Raw genomic sequence first — 24,124 nt, 5'->3', positions numbered from 1 at the left:
AAAGGAAATAAAAGGAACGAACAAAGGAAGTAAAGGAAATGACCGGAAGGGACGAAGGTAGGAAAGCAAATAAAAAGAAGGGATAAAGGAACAAAATGAATTAAATGGAAGGAATGAAAGAAGGAAATGAAAGGTGGGGAGGGAGGGATAGATCGAAATCAACTGAGCACCAAAACCTTCACTTTTAGACTGCACAAGTTTTGGTGCTCTAATTTCTCAAGACTTCTGCGTTTTTTTATTTATTTTTTGCTCATCTTTGATCCTTCAAACCTCGAGAGGAGGTAGGATGCGGTCACAGTGTGTCCTTTCTAAACACAGTAGCCTACAAGCATCGCTGATTTAAACTCCAGTTATAGTAGCTGCTTTATTCACAACAAGTGACAACTTTCACAGCCTCTACAGATGTTGAAAAGACAAAGTTCACTCTAACAGGCTGGTTTCAGCAGAGGTTTGTAGCCATCACAAACCTGCAGAAGGATCCCAGACTACAGGACTTATCAAACCAGCCAAGGCCGACTGAACCCTTCACACACTGGAGGGTGATAGCTTGAAAGGTGAACATATATACCAGTAGGTGGCGGTAAAATATTGTCAACAATCTGTGTTTCTATTGAACTCCCCCATGAATTGAAAATACTTTCAAGTGAATTTCTCAAATGAACACCAATCGTGTTTTCTTGTAATACTCATACTGAAACTTTCTATTTGTTTGATGTCCGGTAATAAATGGGTTTCCGAATCACCTTCTATGGTGGCTTTATTCTAACACCATTACCATTTTCATCTTTAACAGCAATACAAGTCATTCCAATTGGAAAATGTTTCATTCAGAAATATCAGTTCTTTAAATTAAGCCTAATTAGACCACTTTATTTAATGCATTAATGAAACCTTTCAATTTAAGAGCATGTATACCTTTATGTTTGTGTAATATTTGAAATGTTGGCTTTATTTTAATTAGAGCTTTAGTTATTTACTGCAATTTAGTCTTAAATATAAGATTAATAATAAGAGTCTCCCTTTCTTTTTGCTTAAATTTTTATCACACTTTTTAGATGATAGCTTTGGTTTTGTTACTATGATGACGTTACCGTATTGGCTGTCGGTTTTCTGTGATCATTTCACTCTACCAGAATTGACTAAAACTCACCCTACTGACTGACTGCACCTACTGCCGACTGAAGAAGATGTTTAGTGACTCGGAATCGGTTGTAAAATCTAACAACAAGGAAATAACGTAGTGTTTCCCCAGCTTTAGACAAATTTTGACACGTAGAACGCATTATAAAAGACACAATTCAGGAACAGACCTCGTTGCTGATGAGGTTCATGTGGGACATGGAGGTTGCTTGATCCTTCTTAGTGCTGTCAAGGCCAGTTGACAGAGTGAACTTGCGATGAGACCCTCGAGGCTTCAGACAGCGACGTCTGCTCAACACAGAGACACAGCAGCGCTCATGAGTTAGTCATGGGGAAAAATACAGCATATAGAAACAAAGAATAAAAAGAAAAAGATTGTGAAGGGACTAAAATTTGTCCAACAATTAATACTGAGTAGCCACAATCTTTACTGTTGCCCTGTAAAACCCAGACGATTACATTATTTGGCCGTGGGAAACATTTAAGTCTGGAACATATTAATGTCCTTGGTAATACAAATACGTAGAGAGCAGCATTCGAAAACAGAGTAGTCTGCTTTAAAGCAACGCTTTATACAACCAACCATATTCTCAGCAGGGATATCTAAATGCAAGGCCAACTAGCATTGTAGTTGGTCAAATCAAGTTTTTTTTAAAATGTCTGATATCCGTGTTTGACTAAGCTTAACTTCTTATATTTGATAGCCGGCGATTCTGCAAGTCGCACCTCATTTGAGCATTACAGGAGCATATGGCACTGCCGCTTTCAAAACGAAAATAGTATTATAATTTTGGTATACAGGTTTTGGAAAACCTTTTTTTATATATATATTCATGCACATTATTTTAGTCATCTAAGGATTCTGGGTTTTCCCCTTACAATAAGGCTGATAATGAAAGACTATTGACTGCTGCAGCTGCTGTCGGGTCGCCCGGTCTGTGAACTAGGCTCAGATGTCCCTCGGCATCTCTCAGTAGAGAGAGAGAGACCTTTACGCTGCACCTTTCAAACACTACCTTCATTTTTACAATGTTGGAAGCACGTTACAGCTTTTTACGCGAAGTTTAAACAGGACTAGCTGCAGCTGCATTAAAATAAACTATCAACAGGTCCTATCAAAACAGAGAGTAAACATGTTAGCAGTTTAAAGAACTGCTTTGCATTTAAACATTGAAAAATGGACCGTGGCTGTGTGTGTCCAGTCGGATTTAGCTTCAGAGACACATGATAAACCTTTGCACGTTTAGGTGAATTGTCAGACATTATATTAGCTTTCTGAAAAGAGTAAAGCCCATGTTGGAGCAGCATATTAACAGAAACTTCAGCTTGCGTCTGCCAAGAAGAATAGACAAAAGAGACCACAGCGTCTGAGATATCGCTGGGTACGGAGATACTGACTGCAATTTTAAAGCTACTGAGTTTTCAAGCATATTCACCTCTTTGTTTTCATTACCTTTAAAGTAGGGTCGGACTAAAACTTGGTATCAGGACATGGCGAATCTATAAGGACTGAATGGCATCAGAAAAACAAAGGAAATTCTGTTTCTTACTATAACATAATACATAATGCTACTGTTAGGAGTTCTCATGTGCTGTTCATCTTGTAGATACAATTTGGTTTGATATAACAAATGAAGAACAACACAAAGGTTAAGATCTGAAATGAACACATTTTGTATTTGTATCACAATCACCATTTTTCTTTTTATCAACTCCGTTAGGAGCCAAACAAATAATCTCTGGGGAATCAGGTGGACATATTTGCTGTGATATGTTGTCAATATTTTACACACCGGCAGTAGTACAAGAGCAGGCCCAGCAAGGACAGCAGAATAAAAGCCATGCCTCCTAGTATGGCCAACAGGAACACAGTATGGTAAGTGCTGATGTCCCTTGCCACCATCGGACCTGTAAGAAAGACAACTTTAACGACTAAAATGACAAGCGAACAGCTCCTAAAAAACAAAAAAAACAAAACAAAAAACAACATCACTATTAGTTTGTGTTTAGTTTCCTACCCGAGTGCAGAGGGGACATGGCAGCCACCCAGTACCCGAGCTGAGGAGCAAGGTAGGTCAGGGTCAGCTGGTTTCCCACCCTCTGTATGTGACCCGAACTGCTCTTGATCCAGGCGCCTAGACGAACAAAACCACATTGCTTAAAATCTAATTTTCCACAAATTACCGAGTCAGAAATAAGTTCAGGGGGAATTAGTGACAAAGTGAAAACAGCATGCTCTGCAATTACGTCCCAACTGGCTCTCCCTAATTAATTAAAGACAAAGGAGACCTCTTGTAATGTGCACGAATTACAGATGCTACATAAAATGTGGGCGTGTATACAGTAGTTATCACCCTACGGCTTTCCGCTTTGCGTTAATAAAAGCTTTAAATGGGGACTTAACAGACTTATGAACTTGAAATCCATAGTTGCCTTATATGACAAAAAGCAGATTGAAAAAAACTTCCTTGATCATTATTGTTATATTTGTAATATTCCTGACATATTTCTCCCTAATGATTGTTAACATTATTTCATAATGACAACATCTAAAGACTACTGAATATACTAATTCTCCATTAGCTAGTTAGATAACACAGCACAGGGGTGAATGCCAGAGCAGAGAATGACCCTAATATGGTCACACGCCTTGGTCAATATTTTTTTTTAAGTGCAATGTAAAAAAAAATCAAAAAGGCATCTTAAACATTTTATTCTTACACTATAATCTGACTTTGATCAATTGCTTTTTTTTCCCACACTGGGACTTTTCACAGTAAGCAAGAAGACTGATGCATTTCTTCGAGAAGCCAGATTACCTGAGGCATCAAAGTATCCAAGTGAAACTACAACAAGCATCCACCAGCGTTCCTAACTTTCTTGTCCTCTAACTACGCTTTGTAAAACCACTACAAAGCCAAAGGCTCTGATTGATTGGCTTACAGTGAATCAGCACTTACGTAGAGGAAACATTCAATGGGGCCTTCCCACCTCTGACCCCATGTGAAACACACAGTGACTATTAGAGGATTCTGTTTCAATGTTTACATTGACATAAACAAAGAGTATTCAGAAATTTGCAGGAAATATTAAAAATGGAAACGGAGACGTTTAAAAAAAAAACAATATGCACACAACAGGAAGTCGGAGAGTAAAAAAACATGCCAACCAGAGGAAACAAAAGTGGAGGAACAGGAGGAATGGAAGGAGAGATAAGGGAACTGAAAAACATTAAAGTGTAGCCCTCCCCCGCGTAAAAGCATAATCCCACCCCCAGACAAATAGGAAAAATGTCCTCAAAGTGGGCGGGGATACGCGGTAAAGGGAGCCGGGCCGTGTTCAGGATGGGGAAAAAGCAGCAACTAGCTTGATTTGTCATATTGAATCATGGAGAGTGAGCAGTGAAGCTGGTTGTTACGCACCGGTTCGGTTCGGAGGTGGAGGATTTTCGACCCCCCTCGTCACCAGAGGTTGAGGGAGTCTTTGTGGAGCCCAGTGGGGCTGAGTTTTATCAGTTTGAGATGCTAGCTCAAGGTGCTGAATCAGCAATGCTGGAAGCCGGTGCTGCCGAGGCAGTGGAGGACAGGATCGGTCCATGAATATATTATATTTATTTCCCACTTTGTAATCAAAGCAGGATCACAGACAGCTTTGTGCATGGAAGATTCGTTTGCAGTGTGGAAACAGAGTGTGGTTGATCCCCACTCGGCTCTCTTTGCTGAGACTGCATGCGCGTTTCAGGATGAGGCAGCAGAGTCTGCCTGTGATACAGTACTATGGCAAGACAATTACCATTTAATCGCTAGACTGGATATTATATACTGATATCTGCAACATAATTTTGTTTAGTCAAAACTCATTTAAATGATCTGTAATTAGATTTTCACTAGTCAAAACTATATTTACAGATATCTGTAATTTAGTTTTGCCTTGTAAGATTCCAACTATATAGCCTTTCATGTGTTTTTTGTCATTTTATATATCTGTAATTTGGTTTTGACTAGTCAGAATGACTATATCTTAAATCAAAATTCATACTAGTCACAGTGACTTTACGACTAGTCAAAATGACGTTATATATATATATATATATATAATGGTAATTCTGGATAGTTAAACTTACTGATTAATTGTTGAAATGGCTTGCCAGATAGCCTCAGCGGCAGAGCTACTGATGTCAGTTTCTCAAAATTACGTCACAAAAACTTTTGAACCAATAGCAATGAAAGACCACTGATTAACCCTAGGAGGGAGCTACACTGATAATTTTAGACAAAAAATGCAGGATTTCAACAAATATGCAATAATTTGTCAAAATAATTACCAGGATATGAAAACAGTACTTTAAGAAAAGCGTGTTAACAGTTTATTGGCAAAAATCTGCTGATTTGGGGGCGAGTTCCCCTTTAAAGGAACGAAAGAGGCTGTGTGACTCAGCTCCTCTCTGTCTCTCTGTCACTGTGTTCAGGTCTGCTCAGACTCACCGAGGTCCTGTCTGAACCGTTTCCACAGGGGACTCCATCTCAGTGAGCGGCTGACCCGGTTAGGAGTGACATTTAATGACTCTGTTCCCACGCTTCCACACAATGCAGCGCTGGAAGAGTAAAACGGCGACTACCAAAGCTTTGCAAACATTTAGAATGTAAACACAAGCCTTGCATATTAGCGCTCCCTTTCACCTGGTCATGCAAAGTCAACACAGCCGGCTGCAGATAGTGGCTGGTACATCTCAGGGAGCTGCTCCCATTTGCATCAAACTCCCCCTTAAAGATGAAGGTGTGTCTGTTTGCAGACTGCCAGACACACACAGAGGCAGCGGGTGAATTCGATCGGTTTGTATGTGACATCATTTTTGCTGGCTTTGGCATCCAACAATACAAGAGCTTGTTAGTTATACAAGACAAACTGGTTTCAGCGCATCGGTCCATGCGCGTGTTTCATAAACAATACCGCTTTCTTTGTATGACGGCTTTTATTATACCCCCGAAAGCACTGATGGGTTTTAAAGTTCCCCTGTTGTTGGATAGTTACTATCCTCAGGGTGAAACCTAAACATAACTCCAGATATGTATTTTAAGCATGCCTAGAGTCCAGAGAGCAGAAGTTAGTTTTCTCTTGTGTCCCTAAGTTGGCGAGTTGCTAAGGAACAAGAAGTGCAGCCCGAAGCTTCTGTTGTGGAAATATACACCAATACAGGTTGTGTGTTTGTCGTCTTTAGGCTCCTATTAACGTGTTTCCAATGAGCTCTGGATGCTAACGCCTCAAACACTTGAAAGATCTGTGTTTAAAACCCTTCAACTGGCTCGGTGGAACCCTCTGATCATTTTCTACCAAGTAAGGATTCAATTTCCAGTTTCCTTCTGCATTGCTGAAGAACAACCTCCCCACAGCATGATGCAGCCATCGATACGTTTCACAGCAGGGATAGTGGGTTCAGGGTGATGTATATTTTGCTCCAATAACATATGGGAAGTTACATTTGTTCCCCTCTGACCAGAGAACCCGACTCCACATGTTTGCTGTGTCCCCTTCAAGGCTTGTGGTCACCTACGGAGAACGTTTCTTATAGCTGCTTTTCAACAATGTCTTCTTCCTTTATGCCAGACCTCAATAAAGACCAAATCTGTGGCGTCCTCTCCTTGCCCGGTCTGTCAGGTTTAGGTGGACAGTCGTGTCTCGGTAGGTTTGAAGTGGTGCCGTACTTCTTTCATTTTCAGGCGAGGGATTGGACAGAGCTCTGTGAGATGTTAACAGCTTGAAACATCATTATAAGCTAAACCTGCTTTAAATTTTGCTACAACTTTATCCCAGGCTTCTAGGGCCTCAATTTTCTGTTGGTAAAAAAAACAAAAAAAAAAAAAAAAATCTAACCATGTATAATTTTCCTACCACTTAAAAATTAAGTGCTTCTTTCAATTCAATTCAATTCAATTTTATTTATATAGCCCTAAATCATGAAACATGTCATCTCAAGGCACTTTACAAAGTCAAGTTCAATCATATTATACAGATTGGGTCAGATTATACAGATTTTGAACTTCGTGCTTGAAACATGACAAAGGCTGAGATAGAAATAATTTTGCATAGCACTGCAGCTACTCTGCTATTCTAGTGTGATTTACTTAATTTTATTAATACAAGGATGAACAAAATGGCCATAAAATAAATGACAACTACTTTCTTTTCCAAATAACAAAATCATACCAAGCAGGGGTCTCATTTATAAGGCTTGTGTACACACAAAATGGGGCCAGAACATGCGTATGCCACTCTCCATGCAGAAAGTTGGGATCTAAAAACTTGACGTGAAAATGCGCGGTCCTCACAGCAACTCTGACCCAGGCGTACGCTCATTTTGGAGACGGGGGAAATTGAGGATACAGATGGTGGTGAATTGCAGCATGCCGATTCCTCTCAGGCGTTCAATTTCCCTCCACATCAGACTTTAAACAGATTGACTTCATCATAAGCATTGAATATCGATGTACCTATTCATGCTTGTGCTGGTGACACAACTACACATAAGCACCCTTCAAATAAGTAAAAAAAATGCCTGGAAGCTGTCTAAAATCTGAAATAAAAGTCCGCACAACATTTCATCTGGGTTTTCTACCATCCTAAGGTGTGCGGCAATTACTTTAATTGCTGTAAACGATCAAATACACTTGTGCGTAATGCTGTGTGGTGGATGCATTGGCACGACTTGAAGACCTGCAAATGGAGGACTTAGAAGGGAGCGTGCTTTCAGCGATCAAAGGTTTTCTGATCGATGATGATGATAACTGGCCAATATGCTGCTTTAGACTCTAAGCTTTGCATTTTGCTATAACCTACTGGGGAATGTGGCTACATCTCTCAGTTTCTGGGTCCAAAGAGAGTGCAGAGAAGGTGCACATCCCGCCAGCTTCCTGAACAGCTGTTCTTTTGCTCTTTTTTTTCTTTTATCATCATCTGGGTGGAGACCTCTCATTCCTCCTGGTCTCCCTCTCTCCCTCCTCAGATTGTCGATCTGAACGCACAGCCCCAGAGGAGTTTCAACATGGAGAACGGTGTGAGGCTGTAATCTGGTGTTTAAAACTGCAATCAATTTAACTTTTTAACAAGTTATTTTAATGTGGGCAACAGTGATTTTACCTCTGATTTACACATTTGATAAACTCCACTCTGTGATTTCTTTCACAGTTTTAGTATTTTTTTTCTCCATGGTTGCAAAAAAACAAAAAAAACAATCAGCTGACCCATTTCTAACACACATTAACATTGATGAGCTGGTTTGCACCATTTCGTTGCATCTGGGCAAGTAGAGGGCAGAACAGGAGGTGGAACCAGGTACGTAAACGTTCAGCTGCAGCTGTGATCTATAGTGGAAAATTGCGTGCGCGCATGGTTTTACAAATCTCAATATTTTTTGCCGCACACTATTTTATTTTTCCTGCTGTGAGTACACTTTTAGTGCGGATTCCAGGCAAAGTTTTATAAATGAGACACCAGGACTGTATAAGCAAACTTTTTAATGACCAAAGAGCAGATTTTTCTTGCAGGGATGGTCGTGACTACCATACAAAAAAAAAAATTACGAAAGAGAAAGGAGTGCTTCAATGTAACCCAAATTCCAAGTAAATGCAAAATAGGCTTTTTATCTTACAAACACGATCAGACAATGCATTAGTCATTGCATTGGTAAGAGGGTAAATGTCATAGTGCATTTACAGCTAGCTACAAATGTTAGGACTTCCTGTTAAACCAGTCAGCTAACACCAATGAACTGTTTCAGATAAAATAAAACTATGCAGGAACAAAAAATACCCTTTTTCTGCACAGGCAGAGCACAAACACGACAAAGAGACAGAAGAGGCCAGGAAATGAGAGACTAATGTGGCTACAGAGGAATGTTTTATAAAGCAGGCACTTATGATCCCTTCATTGTCTTGTTGTCGAAGCTGCCTGGCCAGGAGGAACTGGGTGTGTCACACAGCGGGAACGTTTGATAAACACAAGATTTTTGGAAATAAATCAAAAGGTACGTCGAGGCTGTAAGCCTTTATAAACCAACACAGCAAAGCTCTTTGCTATTGTTCGGCTTAGTTTGGGATTTAACGGAGCCGGAGGAGATTATGCATTCATGGCCCAAACTTGTGATGCCTAACAGTACTTTGATTTGCAGATTAATGTGGAACTGGGTCTGGTCAGTGTATGACTTTATGAATCGAGTTATTCATTATTCACTCTGACCTGAATGACTGCACAGTAAGAGTACAATGCACGTGGTTAGTAATAATGCTCATACTGAGGTCATTTTGATAGTAATTTACCTTTAAATGAAGATTCAAGGCAGTTGCATGAAGTAAACTTGACTTTTGACTTTTCCACCTCCAAACTGACTCTGCCCTGAAGGGCGACCCAAATTGTTTTTCTAAGTAGTTAAACCAGTAATAATTTTGCTAAGGGAAATAGTTTTGTAGCCATTAAAAATTATTATTTTCAGCTGCACATGTGAAAACAAACGGATAAGAGCTGCACTTGCAAATCTGCTGAAATATGAAAATATTTTCTCAATTAACACATTTTAATGGCCCTGTAACCACTGTAATGTAGAATTTGTGTCGTTCCAACAAATTGTACATTATGTTTGAGGCCAAAAACTATTAGAAATTAGAAAGCACACACCGAAGAGAAAAACCTAGAGAAGTATATTTTTAAAATACACTGTTGTCAGAAGATAAAAAAGAAATATACTGCAATTTATAGTTTGATATATTGTGATAGTGAAACAATATTGTCATTAGTTTAATCCACATTGATTTGAAGACTAATACACACATTAAATTACCCTATTTTCCAATACCTATATACATCAATGTAGTATTTTTGTTAGTATATTGGTAAAACATTATCAACAATGTAAATATTTTAAAAATAGATTTATTTCTCAATAGGCATTACATTTCTGTTCTTCTTAAATATGCTTTAAAGCAAGTGTCAATACTAGGGATAACCTTAGGAAGTCAAGACAATTTATTTAGAAAGCATATTTAAAAACAATAGTTGGGATCTGCCCTAAGACCTGATAAAATACAGCAGATATTTAAGCTGTCGCACGGTTTGTTTATATGAAGTGACGTCCGGCTGAACTTATGGGAGACACCTTCAAGGTTACTTCATTTTTTATTATGTCAAATATTCTATATGTATTCATTGAGAAGGTTTTTGCTGAAAGCTCGTTATGTCATAATTCTCAGTTTGAGGGTGATTTTTTCCTGTGAAATGATTACACGCCTTAAAAAAAAATCCCTTAGCAGAAAGTGATCTAATTGGACTCGATATCTCTGAAGTCTCCAAAGAGGAAGAGATCTCTCTGACTCCCCCAACTTCAGATTTCCTTTAGCTCATTTGCTGGAAATTTGGACGCTACGCCAACATGGTCTGACTCAACCTGGAATGATCACCCTGTGGACAACGGTTGCAATAATTGTTCAACAAGTCACTGAACTCTAGTCCATCTCCTTTAAAATGTTGAAGACAGACTGAGTCTAATATAAAATATTGCAGTTTTCTGTTATGAGTCTGTAGGTTTTTGCGTTTAATATGATCCAATTTTATACACTTTTATTTATACTTTATGTACATCTAAATCAGCTTTTTTTATGCTTTGTATATTTTACTTATTTTCTAAAAAATTTCACCCCGTCGTTTTTTCTTTTAGGTTTGTTGTGACTTTAGGATAATTTTATCGTGCAAATAGACAAAAATGTAGTTAAAGTTCTGTGAGAGGCCATTTTTGTATGTTGCACACATCTAAGGTCTCCCAGCCTTCAGAAACTTTTCCAATGAATGCATTCTTTACATTAATAATCTGGTTCCTTTGGAGATCCAAACCCGGCATAAAAGACAGCACCACTGCTGTTCTGTTTAAAAGTGACCTCTATGGGCTGATTAAAAAAAGGGCCATCCTGTGTCTCAATGTGTCTCTCAAGCCAAAGAGACGGTCCAAAGGAGACAACTTCCCAAAATCTCCTGGGCGGATGCTGAAGTAAATGCAGGTGGATCTCTCAAACCTTTCTCTGTGAGCCTTTAGAGCCGACAGAAATACTTTGGGGTTTTTAATCAGAAGTACAATTAACTATTTGTCTTGGTTAGGACTGTTCTTTATATTCTTTCGTAACAATCAGGGATTGATTGATATTAGTGGTGATATTTATCACTTTGATCTTCAGAATGCTCTTTTCTTCCCAAATAAGTAAATATCAGTGAAGTAATACATTGTTTTTAAAGAGTGTAATTGTTTAAAGGAGTGCCATTAAGGTTGCTCTTAAAGAAGTTGGTATAGGTCTATAGGTTGTAAAAAAAAAAAAAAAAAAAAACATGTTTGCTAAATTTCTTGCACAAAATCATTCTCAGATAATCACATTTCACATCCTCAGTTTCACTTATTTTGAGCTTCTTTCAGAAAGAGCGGTTTTAGGGCTCTGTCACTTTTATGCAAATAAGCTGTAGCTGGCTGCACCTCCAACCATAGACATAATATAAGAGTAGACGCGTCATTGGGCGGGTTCTGCCTATGCTGCGGATGCGTCAGAGCATCCGCCATCTTAAATGTGGCAAATCTGCAGTTACTCAGTCACTTAAACAGTATCAGAGGGACTTTAATCTCTGAATATACTTTGTATTCGTAGTATTTTTTTTGTAATATTACAAGTTTATTTTTGTATCCCTTTAGCTTCATTCTCCTGAATTTATTCTCCTAAAGAATAAAAATATTTAAAATAATCTAACCTGGCCCTATTACTCCAGGAGTGAAATAATTCTGCAAACTGTGATTATTCTGGAAATGTTCCCCCTTAATTCTCATAATATGATGTTTTTATCATAACATTATCACTTTTGTGTTTGTTTGTTTATTTTTACTTTATTGACCTAGGACTTTTTTTTCTCATATTTTTAATTTTACCTCTCTAATACTCCCCCAAAAAGTCTGTTCCTAAAGGTTCACATGTGACACGGTTTTATGAAATAATGAAGAACACAATGGTTAGATTTAACAAATGGATCCTGATAGGCAGAACACAGACACACACACACACACACGTACAGACAGACAGGACAGACAGACAGACAGTACATACATACAGACATACATACAGACAGACATACAGACAGTACATACAGTACATACATACATACATACATACATATATATATATATATATATATATATATATATATATATATATATATATATATATATATATATGTGTGTGTGTGTGTGTGTTTGTGTGTGTATTTTTTGCAGGCATCTTCTCTGAACCACGTTCACAATAACAGAACTCAACTTTTTTCTGCCACATACAATATGGCGGTGACGTTGACGTCCGAACCTGCGCCCTATGACGCGTCTACGTATATATGTCTGTGCCTCCAACTCAACGTTTACGCTCACACTTTATACACGTGACAACAGCTGGAAACAGATGTCCAAAGGTACAACAGTACATCTCTGACCCTGAGAAAGCAGGAAAAATGGAGCCTCCGGCACAAACGGCAAAGATCCAGCGAGCGGTTTCAGAATGGTAATTTTCTAAATGGACACATGGCTATCAGTAGCCAATTGTTAGCATTAGCTTGAGCTAAATGACTTGTTAGCATTAGCTTGAGCTAAATGACAAATCATGTTTGTGCTGAACAGCCATTTTACAGAGGGTAAAACTAGCTAAGGAAGTGGGCGGAGTTCCGTTGGATGAGAGGCAGCGCCCCACGATTGTGACATAATGTCGCAAGGTTTTTGAAAAGACTCGTTTTCCGGACACCAACAAAACATTTACTTATTGCCAAAAACTGGCTGGATGCTTTTTTATTTTAACTTGGCAAGTCACATTTAAAATGTGTAACACTCTCCATTCTGCTCTCCCGTCTTGGGAAATGAGTTCAGCAGAACTTTCCGAGCTGACTGGGTGAAGCGACACCTAGTGCCCGCCCACCAAAGGTTGCTTTTATCCAATCACTGTATCAAATGAAAATGTTGTAAGCAGCAGGTGCCATGAGAGACCACAACAAGTTTACACCGGTCAAGGCACTTCTTGCTGTTCTTCTTTCAAAGAGGAAATTGGGGATTCTGACAAAACAGATGTGATAGCAGCAGCTATGTGTGCGTCCTCCTGCGTTGCCATGTTTATTTTGGATCAGCTGTGGGATTGGCAGCTCTTCCTTTCATCACAGCTGGTAGGTTCCGCCTTAAACCATAATAATACAACGTGATTGGCTCAAACCAAGAATGGTTCAGGCCCCAAAGCTTGAGGTGGGAGCGGGAAAAGATGGATAATCGTGTGTTTGTGAACACACAAACACTGTGAGAATTCAGCTTGCAGGCAAGGTTAGGTTTTTTTGTGTGTGTGTTTGGACTGTTGCTAGAAGCAATAGAGACCCAAACAAAAGCACTAAAACATTCAAAAAGGGAATAGGTCCCCTTTAAAAAAGACTAAATACAAAAGTGTAATTTATGCTTTCGATAAAATAAATATTACCAATAAGGCACAGGACTTGTTTGATTTTGATAACTAGTCAAATTAGTTGAGTCATGGGAAATAAATGACTTTAACGTCACATATTTCTCTTTACTCAAGACTTTAAAACCCATTTTTACTTACCTAAGCGAGGGTCAAATCTCCAAGCAGGGATGTGATCATTTTCCTTCAAGTTGCTGTCCGGTGGAAGAGGAACGGAGAACGTGATTGGCCCGTTCACCTGCAGCTCTGCTCCGTCGCTGGCCAATAGGTGTACAGAGATGGCTGTTACAGGAGTCAGCTCAAACCTCTTCTCTGTGCCTGCGAGAGCGCAAGTAAGAGAGCGTAAGAGAGAGAAATGCAGCAAAAAGGAAAGTGAGCAGGAGGGGAGTGGAGACAGGAACAGACAGCAGGGGTGTATAAAAAAAACCCAGCTTAGATAAAGGAGAGTCATTGAGTCAGACAGGAAAGAGGCACGGGAAAACAGGAAAGAAGGAAACAGGGTGAAAAAAAAAACAAAAAAAAAACCTGGAGACAAGATGTTATTGAGTGTCACAAAGCAAAAACATGCCAGCGCTGCCTGGAAGGAAACGTGTACCCAGTAAGGACAGGGAGCTCTGGAGAGCTGCTCAAGCTTAAGGAGAAACGGGGACATACAACATTATTATAACAAATATCAAGATACCCTGAAAGCATGTAGCCATGGGGCTTGTGTTAGAACCGAGCGCACACAAAGAGGTTATTGTGTTTCAGCAGATGAGACAGAGAGGCCTCCAGAGGTAGTGGCTGTACCTCTACTGACACACTTGACTCCCCGGTCCCTCGCAGCAGCGTTACACTCCTCTCAGCTGTGATTTTGCTTTAAAACATTCCCTCTTTAGCCTACTTTGTAGTGGAGTTTTAGTGTGACCCTGACCTGTGTTGTTGCTGCCCAGGATCTGCAGATGGGGAAAGTGCTGGATGCGCGATGGGGAGCTTGCCACAGTGAGCAGAGCGGTCAGGTTGGAGAAGGACGTGTCGGCAGGAAGACTAAGAGCTCTGCGCAGGAAATGGATGCGGGGCTGGCCTCTTAAACCTTTGGGAATAACAGATAGGTCAGAGAACAATCAATGTGCGTTTCCATTTATTTTATTGTAATCCAAAGAAAACAATGCAAACATTTTAAAAGCATAAGAAAAGTTGAGGCCGAGATTGATGAAGCGTTTTACCATAATCGTAATAACGGTTTCAGTGTCTCTTATTCACACCAATATTAACAACAACAAAATTAAAAACAAAAACAAAAAAATCGCCTGCTGACTGGAATCTGACGACTTCCAGCCAAATCAGTAGAAAAGATAAAACATTATCTTGTCCCACACATGCTACTCACTACCAGCAAATTGCTGGCAGTGAGTAGCATGTGACACTGAAAATGGCTGACAGTCAGTAACAACTTCAACCCAGAAGAGTGTTGTTGTTTACTGTGACCTGGTCGAGCTTGGGTGCAGTAGTTTCTCTGATAAGAAGTGGGATTTCTAGACCTCGACCAGGCCAATCAACAGTAACATTGTCTATCACCAGTCATCAGAAGGTTTCTCAGTGCAGCTTTGCTCACTTGTACATTTAGTAGCATTCTGTTGTGGACAGTCTTTACAAATTTAGCATAAAACAAGTAAAAAGCAGCTAAAAAGTTGATTTCTTGTTTTTTCTTTATATTTAAAACATTGCTCGTTTCTATTTCAATAATTATAACCTTTATTTGCCCAGATCAAACCTCATCGAGATCTAAAATCCCTTTTTCAAGAGGGATCTGGGAAGAAAGTGAGACCATATACAATCATGCAGTGACATACATTCATTTGGCTTTAAAAAAGAAAGCATAAAATATTAAATTGAATTAAAAAAAAAACATGACTTCCAAACATAATTGGCTAAAGCTCTTCTTAATGGTCTTTCAGCAGTACGTTTAGTTCACCGAATATGACTTTCCAGGATGAAGGGGCGGCATTTTTTAATGCTCTCTAACCCAGTTCTCTTTTAACTCTGGGAACAAACATGTGGATAAAAGCCTGGGAGAGACGTCTATACCGGCTGTGGGACTTAATTATAAAAGTTGTCAGGTAAGAGGGAGGTAGTCCTAACATACATTTATACACAATAAGGAGCATGTGTGACTGTCTGCGAACAAAAGAGAAGGACGGCCAGCCGCCGCATACAAATAATGGTGAACACGAGGATCCACAATAAGTAATAAAAAAAGAGCACAATGATGCACTGAGTCCAGTTTCTTAAGCTATTGTTCAGGTGAATTCATAAACAACAAGCCACCAGAGTCCAGAAGAGGAGGGAATGTTGTTGAGATTAAATAATCTCGGACTTGTTTGGTGAAACAGGTCTTATTCCTGTAGAATAAACCCAGTTTAGATTTTAATTTTGAGACAAGATTATTAATGTGCTCCTTAAAAGGAAGTTTATCATCCATGATCACACACAAATAATTATATAAATTGACCATCTCAATTTCTGCGCAACCGTTTTAATTGCATGAATAACGAAGGGTGAAGATTTTCCTCCTGAACACAACACAAGTTTGATTTATTTTCAACATTTTATAGCTATTGGCTGAACTTTTACTGCAACTAACTGTACGTACTCTCCATCATCTTGACCGGTGTAGGTACCCGCGGTCTGCATTTGTAACGAATCAATTTTATTTAGTTAATTTAGCGGTTTCTTTTTTCTCAAAAGCTTCAGGCTTAAAGATGAAGATAGAAAAATATGAAATCTTAGTAATTCAAAATAATGAACCCACTTTAATTGATAAAAATTAGGTAAAATATTTAGGTATAATGATTAACAAGGACCACACTGAAAATGACAGAAAAAAATATTCAAGCCATTTTACAAAGAAATCAACAAATATTGACTAAATTTTTGGAAGAACAATTTCATCTGGAATAATAAAAAAACATGTGATCAGAAAGGACGACATAGTAATATCAGTAGAAAAAGGAGGAATAAACGTTATTGATTTTAAAGTGATGAATGCCGAGATGAAATTAAAATGGCTGCAGACTTTTATTAAAAATGAAAAGTTTATGGTTTAGTCTCCCTTTACAACTTGTGACTTTTTAAATTGGAGGAAGGAAATTTCTCTTAAGATGTAACTTTGATCCTGCAAAATTACCAATTAAATTGTCAGACTACCACACAAGCATTCCAAAATGATGTTAAAAGTTTTCATGCCTCGATGAGTAAAGGTCATCGATGCAGAAAGAAACTTTTTTACCAATCTGCCTGTATGATTTGACTGAAGTGACTTTGTTAAAGTGCCTTGAGATGTGGCATGTGTTGTGAATCGGTGCGATATAAATACAATTGCATTTAGAACCAATTTGAAATGGGTCAGTCAGATGTAACCGAACTTGATTAAAAACAGACCGAAGAGATTTAAAAGTCTGCACAAGCGAATTTGAAGAGCAGTGAATGATGGCATCATCTGCATAAAAAAAGTATGTGTGGCTTGTGATTGGTCATTGCAGGCATCATTACATTAATAAGGAATAGAAGCAGTCTAATAATTGAGCCCTGGGGAACATCCTTTGTTATGGGGAGACTTGAGGAGCATGATCCTACCATTTCTATACATTGCATTATTTTGGACAGATAATTTTTGAACCAGCCAATGATCTGGCTATATAGGCCTTTTTCTGAAAGCTTTTTTAAAAGAATATTGTGATCTACCGTATCAAATGCTTTCCACAGATCGATGAACAAAGCAGCAAAATATTTCTTAACATCTAGGGACTAAATGATATCATTCACCACTTTGAAAACAGCTTTAGTTGGTCTGCAGCTTTCTGAAACCACACTGACAATCTAACAAAACATCACTTGAATGTGTAAAAAAAAAAAAAAAAAGAAAACTCAGAAATGTTGCTCATAAACAGGTGTTTCTTGGATTTTCCCTAAGACATCTATCTTAGTCTCTAGTCTCTAGTTATTAACGCAGCACTCGCTTCCTTTTAGTTGAGGGGAAAAAAACAAAAGACGGCCTCCAGATTTCTGGAATCACATTGTTGGCGAGAGACAAACTAAAGATAAAAGTTAATGGTACTGTGATAATATCAGCAGCAACCTTAAGAAAGAATGGATCAAGCTTATCTGGAGCAGCAGATTTGCTTGTGTTGATATTTTTAAAGCTCTACAAACATCAGACACAGTAAGAGGAGTGAAACTAAAACCATGGGAGCAAGAGGCAGAGGGGAAAGATGCTGAATGGAAATCCTTTTCTGCTGAAACAGATTGTCCAGATTTAAATAAGTGGCCTGACATAAAAAATTGTTTGTTAAAATAATCAAGAATTTATGACTTATATGTAACCATGTGACTGCCATAATGAATAGCATTTGTAGGTCATTTCTGCAAGTATCTCCATAAGGATTTTTTAAATTACTTAAAAGATAGTAATCAGACTTGGCCTTCTTGACTCTGGTGGTGAAAAGATTTCTAAGCTGCCTAAATATCAGCCATTCTCTCTCTGATGAAGACTGTCTTTCATGTTTTAGGGCAGATAGTTCTGATGAGAATCGATGGACTGTACCTTCCTTTCACTGTAAATCTAAAAAACAAATAACAGAAGCAGAACAGCAAATTAGAATCTAGGTCTGGGCCATAAATCGATTTAACCAATTAAAATTTAGATTTAATTTTGGGGGAAATAATAAATCAGGATTTTATTTTACCAATGCACTCACTGGGCTTCCATGAAGAGAATAGCACATAACGCTGAATATATGTTTAGGAAAATATATTGTCAAAATACTGTAAAAAGGAAACTGTTTATTAAAACTAAATTTTACCCACAAGTGAAGTGAAGCCTGTCCTTAGCTCATTGTGTAACACTACCAGCAGCAAACATTTTGTTATATTTTCAGTTTAAACCAGCAGGAACGCCATCTTGTTTCACAGCTTGTATTTAGTTGTACTTTAAATTCAAGACGAACTTCTTAAAATAAAATCAAGTTTTTCAAATTGTTTCTTTAATTTCTCTTTCTGAAACAAAAACAACAGAACTAACAGACTAATTGGATTTGGTATAATACAATCAGCGATTTTATATTTAGGCCCTATTACAATATATAACAAAAAAACATTATACGGCGAACGGTAAGAACAAGGACAGTGAAGATGAGCTACAAACACATCCAGCGCTGAAGATGCAGGTTGCAGATGCTTGCCTTCAAACAGACTCTGTGTTGTTTAGAAATATATTTAAAAAAATCCTATCAAACTTAACACCCGTTAATGTATCCAATGTTTTTTTTTTTTTTTAAAAGACGGTCTAAAAGTCAGAACTATGACCGAGGTTATGAATGCTTGTCACTGCAATCTTGATCTGTCTCTAATAATAATATATTTTTTTTAAAACACTCCAATGCCTAGTAAAACAGCAGCAGAGGAAGAGTTGTGCAGGAAGTACAAGATAATCTGAGGGGGTTTTCCCGATATTTTTTGCAGAATGCGTCATCTTATTTATCTCATTACTTGAACAACCTTGCTTTTCAAGTTCTGGGTCAGTTGTGAGTTTTGCCCATGGAGACAGACCGGCTCACAGTTTTCGTGCTTCCTTTTGTTTACTGTCCAGATGTGATGACCTTGGTTTCACAAACCACGACCGGCCAACCAGAGCCAAATGAGCAGGCACAAACTGCCAAAACCTGCAAAACCATTTTTTGAGAGATGGTAATTAAAATTGACTAGAAAAGCAAAGACACTAGGTGACACGTTGCTGTTAGAAATTTGATTTAACAAAAGGCTAGTTTTTGCAGATTTCCCATGAAGAAAATCAAAAATTAGAACTAAGAAAGTCATCTGAATTTGGGTCTCTCAATTTGTCTTCCTGGAAATGTCGAAACTCCATTAAATAAACAGCATTCTTCTCACCAATGTTTTTTCAGCACGTTTTACAAAAGGGTTTTTGTTTTGCCCATATCAGCCTAATGCATTTTCATAAATCGAGTCATCAACCAGGCTTAATGGAAGCAACTCAGGATCGATGGCGTATAGATAATGCACAGGTCGACCTTTTCTCTCTCGACCACACTGACGCCTATTTTTGACATTTTCCCTGCAAGATAAACTGTTCCCATTTAATTTCTCATACTGGCTGACGTTCATGTAGTCTTCCCCTGCTTATCCATACGTTACACATTTAATTCGATATAAAAAAGAAAGAGCGCGGGTAGCCAAAGGCAGCAAGGTGATGTCATTGAGGCCTGACTGTGTTCAGAGCACATTCCAGAGCAGTGAGACAGACCCAGCAGCCTGCGAGGGTTCCCGGCTTGACTCTCTCTCTGGTTCTCTCTGTGATTTTTGAAAGCCCACTTTCATGTTCCTGTCTAAAACTTGCTGTGAATACTCAACTTTAACATTGTTACCTTTTCGTCGCTCTGCTTTTGGCCAAGCAAAGCAACCCCTTCACTGTCCTTTGTGCTCCTTTCCTCAACTCTCCTTTTTCCCTCCACTTTTTCTCATCTCATCTGTTCCTCCTTCTGTTGGACACGGCTCTGCCCATCCCCCTTTCTACCACTTGCCCCCCCACACTCCCGCACTGCTCCACCCACCACCGCACAACGCTATTCTTCTTCTCCTCTTTTATTATCCGTATTTGTGCCACACGCCAAGGTTTATTACTCCCCAAGGTGCTCTTGCACCGACACAAAACCCTGTGACAGACAAAGTGTTGGAAACGGAGCCGGGCTGCGCTCCGGCACGTGCTCCGTGCCTCGTGTTTTCAGGAGGTTTACGTATTAATGGAGTCTGCTGAATATTTATTTTTTTTGTCATTTTTGTTTCCCTCTGTCAGCGACATAAAAGGATGAGTTACACCCTCTCGGGTCACAAATGCACAAAAGAGCCTGCAGACAAAGCAGCCGCACTAATTCAAATGACTGTGACAGCCTTGTCTAATGTAATTACCCCTGAACAAAAAGACTGAGCTACAAAAACACATTCATGACTTATTTTTTGCAAATTGGATTTCTAATTCTCCAATCGTTCAGCCTATCCATTTAAAACGCTCGACCCTTTTGTGTTTATTGAAAACAATATTCTGAATTCAGTATTCCTCGTTTGAAAGAAAATTGTATTTGATGCTTAACCAAGTTATGCTCAAAATCTAATATTTAATCATCAGCAAAGATGTTCAACTGAGAGCAGTAACGTTATTTATCCAACAACAATTTTAAAGTCTGCGCCACAAACTTTTGATGGCGTCAAATCGTCTTTTCTGGCAGTCAGTTTGCGCAGCTAATTTATGGCAGTCTAAAATGTGCAATAAATAACAGGGTGGAGTGGGAGTTTAATGCAAACAGCTGGTCAAAACAAGAGTTGCTAGATAAACAAAGGCCTGAGTGCAGATGAAGTTTACAGGGTTTTCTAATGAAATTGCCTGTGGTTTGATTGCAAAGATGAGCCCCTTTTTAAGTTTCCTCTGGTCGATCATAAATTAACCGATCCAGATGCCCACATGCAACGATGATGTGTGCAAACTCAATGGTGCCAGTTTGCAGAAGCAGCAAGTAAAAGCAGCACTCTTCAGCAGATAACGGCATATATATATATATATATATATATATATATATATATATATATATATATATATATATATATATATATATATATATATATATATATATATATAAAATAAACTTTTCCAGAGCCATCAGGTTTCCCTTACATAGGGATGTATAAGGCAAAGTGAGTCCACAGTCTGTTTCCATTCAGTGTGAAACATGTTCTGGAAAGCAGAAATTGACAACATTTATCTACCAAAAACATTATTTAAATGAAAATAAAGACCTAAAAAAAAAAAAGCACAGCAATGTTTTCCTTTTCTTTTGCACCACATTGCTTTTCCATAAACAGAATGAACGGCTGTTACAACTCTGAGCCACCGAGTTATGTTGCATTCACACCAAACTTGTTTTTTAGGCGTCAAAAAGCCATCCAGTACCTCTATTTGGACGCTTTGAAGAAAATGTGGACAGACTGGTCCGACCGACGTTGGGAGCTACCCTGTTGTTTTCGTCAAATGCGGGGAAATATTTAAAAGTTTGATAACTTGGCCGAGAGCCCAACTTCCTCGCGAATCCTTTTACAGGTAAAGTCTTTTACTGTTTCTGTACTGATGGCTTAATTGATCATTGATAACTAGGATGGACACAAACAGCGAGGATGAGTTTGTCCTCCATTGTCGACTTACCAGGTTTATCCCGGTCCTTCCATCCCGCTGAAAAATCCCCCTCCATGTCACTTAGAGGGGTCTTTCTGACTGGTTGACACTAATGTTCAGGTTTGCCAACTGTAGCGTCTGCCGCGTCGGATGCTCAGACGCTTGAAAGCTCAAAACGCCCCGCTCAGGAACACTGAAACACGCCGCAGGAACTCTTGTCAGTCCTAGCGGCGCATCCACCAAATAATTATCATTTAAAACAGATGCAACGCTCAAAATGCGTTAGCCGTGAACGCACCATTAGGCGTTGTTCAAAGAACTGACCTGCAGCTTCTGAAGTCCCTTCTTCGCTGATTTTACCAACATACTTGCGATGACAAGTGCAAATTGACATAATGGGGCTTACAACTCCTTCCTGTAAACAACTTTTTCAGGTGTGAAATGACCCAAAAGGAGTGATATCGTCAGTGCCCATCAAAGTTTGGCTCTTTGTTGCAGCAGTCGGATTAATCAGCAGATAAAACAACACTAGTCCCTTTTAGACATCTTCTTACTTTATTTCTAAACACCTCACTGATACTCAAAACAACCAATTTCAAGTCCTCGCTCAGTAAAACCAACTTCCACACAGACGAGTCTTACTGTCAGCGTGACGTTGTAACGAACAGGTACACTGCAAAAACGGATTTAAAAATAAGTAAAATGTGCTTAAAATTAGTGTTTTTGTCCGAGATGTGAGCAGGTAAATAAGATTATTTGCCAATGAAATTAGTATTTTGACCCCTAAAATAAGACTAATTGAGTATACTGCACTTAAATAAGATCATGGAGATGAATTGGTTCCTATTTATAAGAGTCAAAAATCCTTATTCTATTGGCAGATCATTTTATTTACCTGCTCAAATCAAGGAAAAATACACTAATTTTAAGAACATTTTACTTATTTTTAGTTCAATTTTTGCAGTGTATGGTGACTGGGGAAAACATATTTTTTAATTAAAAATCAGATGTGGTTTCTGGCCGACAGGTCAGGCTGAAAATCAGCCAACTTTGGTCACCAACCAATTTCTGGGTGCATCTCCAGAAGCTGGAAGCCACCAGTGTGACGGTCTGAATTTCTGACAGCATTTTCCTGACTCTGGACTCGTACAATAAGAACTGATAAGCTGTAAGGAAAGTCAAAGACGCGCAGAAACACTTTTTACCTTGTAGACTCGACTTAATCTCAACCACATCTTCATACACCATCAGGTTAGCCGCTCTTTCTGGAAGCAGATCCAGGCTGATGGAGGAAAACACTAGAAAAGAAACAAACAAACAAACAACACACGCACAAAGTGCACCGCGTTAACGCTCAGAACACATTCACTCTCTAAATTAACATACCTGAACTGATCACCAGGCATTTACAAGTCGTTAATGTAGCATCCTACATTTTTAATAGACCAGCTTTCTTCCTGTGTGCCGGCACAGGACAGACGCCTGACCCAGCAAACTGTACCTCTCTTTCCTCTTCCTTCCTTCCTTTCACTCCTTCATTGTTCAGAGCTGGTAAGCGTGATAATCCAATTGGCTGCCATTCTGTTGGCTCACAATAACCTTCCCCCTAATAAACCCCCCTGCAGCCACACACACACACACATACACAACATACAGACTCCTGGGATGTGTGCTGAGGGTGTGTGTGTGTGTTTGCTTTACTGAAACGGAGGCTTAGAAAGACCCCTTGCTGGGTTTTGGCACCCAGTATAATAAATTAGTAATGGAGCACTCCACTTATCATAAGCTCAACCACCTGACCCACACACGCTGCAGCTTTTCCACACACAAACTGCTTGGAGAGACACATAATGTGCAGAGGAGAGCACCCTCAGTGGTTAGAGCTCATCGTAATGTTTTATAACATCTCACCACACACCCACCTGGTAATTTGGAGGGAGTCCAGGGAACCGAGTTGGGCACATATCCCCGTTTGGTTGCGGTGACGACGAGCGGCGTCCCAAGGCGGTAGGCGAAGCGCAAGTACGCGTTTCCATCGGCTGACGAGGTTTCTGTGGCTACGGACGTGTGGTTGGCGAAGAGCTGCACGGCTGCTCCGAGCAGAGGCTGCTGAGTGCTGGCGTCGCTCAGGTGGACCTTCAGAGTCACCTCTGCGAAAACGCACACCGACAAACGGGCCAGTAAGAGCGCAGCCTCAAAATTAAGATCTCTAAATCACACTGAAGGTGAGTGATTTATGGGTGAAAAAAACAACAACACAGCGGTGTTA

General features: G+C 39.2%; 1 protein-coding gene across 2 annotated transcripts in view; it reads right to left on the bottom strand.

Moving 5' to 3' along the window:
- The window catches only part of fam171a1 (family with sequence similarity 171 member A1), a 43,447-nt gene that overhangs the window by 4,731 nt on the left and 14,592 nt on the right, over positions 1-24,124 (bottom strand). Inside the window, exons 2-8 of one of the 2 annotated variants that reach the window (XM_012849344.3) lie at positions 23,778-24,005; positions 23,061-23,153; positions 14,554-14,712; positions 13,782-13,958; positions 3,159-3,275; positions 2,934-3,048; positions 1,311-1,428 (exon numbers count right to left, since the gene is read on the bottom strand). In XM_012849344.3, the coding sequence (XP_012704798.2) occupies positions 1,311-1,428; positions 2,934-3,048; positions 3,159-3,275; positions 13,782-13,958; positions 14,554-14,712; positions 23,061-23,153; positions 23,778-24,005 (1,007 nt within the window). Of the gene's footprint in view, positions 1-1,310; positions 1,429-2,933; positions 3,049-3,158; positions 3,276-13,781; positions 13,959-14,553; positions 14,713-23,060; positions 23,154-23,288; positions 23,373-23,777; positions 24,006-24,124 lie in introns of those variants that run through there. The other variant, XM_036133752.1, reaches the window with a different exon arrangement.

Source organism: Fundulus heteroclitus, chromosome 3, assembly GCF_011125445.2.
Source record: "Fundulus heteroclitus isolate FHET01 chromosome 3, MU-UCD_Fhet_4.1, whole genome shotgun sequence".
Taxonomy (NCBI): Eukaryota; Metazoa; Chordata; class Actinopteri; order Cyprinodontiformes; family Fundulidae; genus Fundulus; species Fundulus heteroclitus.
The sequence above is the reverse complement of the archived record's forward strand: the minus strand, read 5'-3'. Positions and strand labels throughout refer to the sequence as shown.